General features: G+C 42.0%; 1 protein-coding gene across 1 annotated transcript in view; it reads right to left on the reverse strand.

The window, feature by feature from the left end:
* Positions 1-940: 940 nt before the first annotated feature.
* mmaa (metabolism of cobalamin associated A) overlaps positions 941-2,974 on the reverse strand; it is a 50,051-nt gene continuing 48,017 nt past the window's right edge. Inside the window, exon 6 of the mRNA XM_043699209.1 lies at positions 941-1,566. Coding sequence (XP_043555144.1) covers positions 1,279-1,566 — 288 coding nt within the window. The 3' untranslated portion in view covers positions 941-1,278. The remainder of the gene's footprint in view (positions 1,567-2,974) is intronic.

Here is a 2,974-nt window from a genome sequence, read left to right on the forward strand (position 1 = left end):
TAAATCCTGTCACTCAGGATTCTCTCCAACAACTTGCCCACCACTGATGTCAGGTTCACAGGTCTATATTCTCCTGGTTTTTCCTTACCACCTTTCTTAAATAGTGGCACCTTAGCCAGTCTTCCGGCACCTCACATGTGACGATTGATGATCCAAGTATCTTAGAAAGGGACCCAGCAATCACTTCCCTAGCTTCCCACGGAATTCTAGGGTACACTTGATCGAGTCCTGGGGATTTATCCACTTTTGTGTGTTTTAAGACATCCAGCACCACCTCCTCGGTAATATGGACATTTTTCAGTGTCACCATCTATTTCCATACATTCTATATCTTCCATGTCCTTCTCCACAGTAAACACTGATGCAAAATACTCATTTAGTATCTCCTCTATCTCCTGCAGTTCCACACATAGGCTGCCTTGCTGATCTTGGAGGGTCTTAGTCTCTCCCTAGTTACCCTTTTGTCCTTAATGTATTTAAAAAATCCCTTTGGAATCTCCTTACTCCTACTGGCCAAAACCATCTCATGTCCCCATTTAGCCCTCCTGATTTCTCTCTTAAGTATATTCCTACTGCCTTTAGATTCTAAGGATTCACTCAATCTCTGCTGTCTATACCGGACATATACATCCTTCTTTTTCTTAGCCAAAACCTCAATTCCTCTAGTCATCCAGCATTCCTGCACTTACCAGCCTTTCCTTTTACTCTAACAGGAATATACTGGCTCTGGACTCTCATTATCTCAATTCTGATGGTTTCCCATTTTCCAGCTGTCCCTTTACCTGTGAATATCTGCCCCCAATCAACTTTTGCAAGTTCTTGCCAAAACCATCAAAATTAGCCGTCCTACAATTTAGAACTTCAATTTTTAAGATTCTGTCTATCCTTTTCATCACCTGGTCAAAATAATTTGCCATAATAACTACAGAGAAACAAAATATATTTCATACAATTTTATTTCACAAAAACTGACCATTTAGTCCATGTTACAAAATAATTAGTGAATCATGGCAAAGTCAGCTTCACGAAATTAAAATGGTCCACATTGCTATGCTCATCCAGGAAATAATCTGCACAAACATATTAAAATTTTAAGTGTGCATAAACTAATGTTAGAATCTTCATTAAAGTGCTTCTATATGGAAATCCCATTGAGCCAGCAAGGAATGTTCCTTTAAAACATTTGAATTATTAAAGTTTGTCTGTGAAAACATTATGATCATTTCCAAATTCACAATCCATAACAGACTTGCAATGTTTAAGGTGAGTATAAGGTATTTATTCCTTTGTCGAAAATGCCTTCAGAAGGATGTCTGCGGCCAAACCAGGAGTTATATCACCATTGACAACCTTATCTTCTAAACTTGGAATTTGATTTCTGACAGATGGATGGTCACAGAAGTATTCAGTAATATTTTCTTTAATCAGACTCCACATCCACACTTTTTGTTGCTTTCGTCTTTTTATTTGCAACTCACCACTTTCTAATAATGTGGCCTTGAATTTTTCTATTTCCTCCCAGAGTTCAGGAATTCCTTGCCCAGTTTTTGAAGATACACGGGTCACCTAAAAAGAACAAAGTACGTACATAAGAAATAGGGGCAGTAGGCCATTTACCCCCTTGAGATTGCCCTGCCATTCTGGAAGATCATGGTTGACCTGCCCAGGCCTCAACTACTCTTTTATGCCATTTCCTCACAGCCCTCAACTCCTACTTTCTCTTTAAATACTTTCAGTGATCTAGCTTCCATAACGGAGGTAAGAAAATTCTAAACATTCATTATTTTAAGCAGAAATTATTTTGCAAATCCATTACAGAACAAGGAGACACTCATTTGTTAAAGGTTCCTTTACTAGTGGAAACATCCCAACATCTACCCTGTCAAGCACCCTCAGAATCTTGTATGTTACAATAAGGTTATCTTCATTCTTCTAAACTCTAACAAATGAAGGCCTAATCTATTTAGCCATTCATAAGTCAATTCCTTCACCCCAGGAATCAGCCAGGTGAATCATTTTTGAACTGCCTCCGCTGCCAACATATCTGGTCTTAAATATAGGGACAAAAAACAGTAGTCCAGATGCGGCTTCAACAACACTACATATAGTTATGACAAGACTGCCTCCCTTTTTAAACATCAAGCCCCTAGCAATGATAGTCAAAATTCAATTTGTCCTCCTAATTACTTGCTGTACTGGCACACTTTATTTTTGCGTTCCATACATGAGAACATTGTGATCCCTCTGCTGTACTTTCTGGAGCCCCTTTCCATTTAAACAATAGTCTGCCTTTTGACAGTTCCTTCCAAAGCATGACCTCACTTTCCTAAATTTAAACTCCATCTGCAAAATTTTTGCCTCAATCACTTTACATCCCCTTCTAGATTCCTTATGTTGTTATTACAATATACCTGTTCCCCCCTATTTTAGCATTAGGAGGAAAGTTTGATAATTTACACTCTGCCCCATTTCGAAGCCATTAATACAGACAGTGAAGTATTCCAGAAGATTCCCCTGGCCTCGGAAACGCCATTAGCCACGTGGCTGATGCAGCTGCCACCCCCACGCTGATTGATAATATCACTTCCGCCCCCATCATGGCCACTCCCACAGCCACTTCCGGCCCTCACATCATTGCCAATGCCACATGCTCAGTGACTTCCGCCACCCCTACTGCCGTGTCTGCCACCACTTCCGACCCCACCAGCACCACTCACCTGCATTCTGCTGACACGCCCCCACAGACCCCACTGTCACTATCCCCATCCCCCAGAACCCCGAGAGGAGCACTACCCCTGCTCATGCCTCTACCCCCATTCCCCCTACCATCACACCCACTCCAGGTAATGGCTCCGACCCCACTCCCAGCTCCACACCCACACAAGATCCCAGCTCCCAGTCCTGCCGAGATTTCACCATCCCCCCGGACCTCCCACCCACTGAGGACGAACGATCAGTCCTCAGCAAAGGACTC

The sequence above is a fragment of the Chiloscyllium plagiosum genome, chromosome 1 (genome assembly GCF_004010195.1).
Source record: "Chiloscyllium plagiosum isolate BGI_BamShark_2017 chromosome 1, ASM401019v2, whole genome shotgun sequence".
NCBI lineage: Eukaryota > Metazoa > Chordata > Chondrichthyes > Orectolobiformes > Hemiscylliidae > Chiloscyllium > Chiloscyllium plagiosum.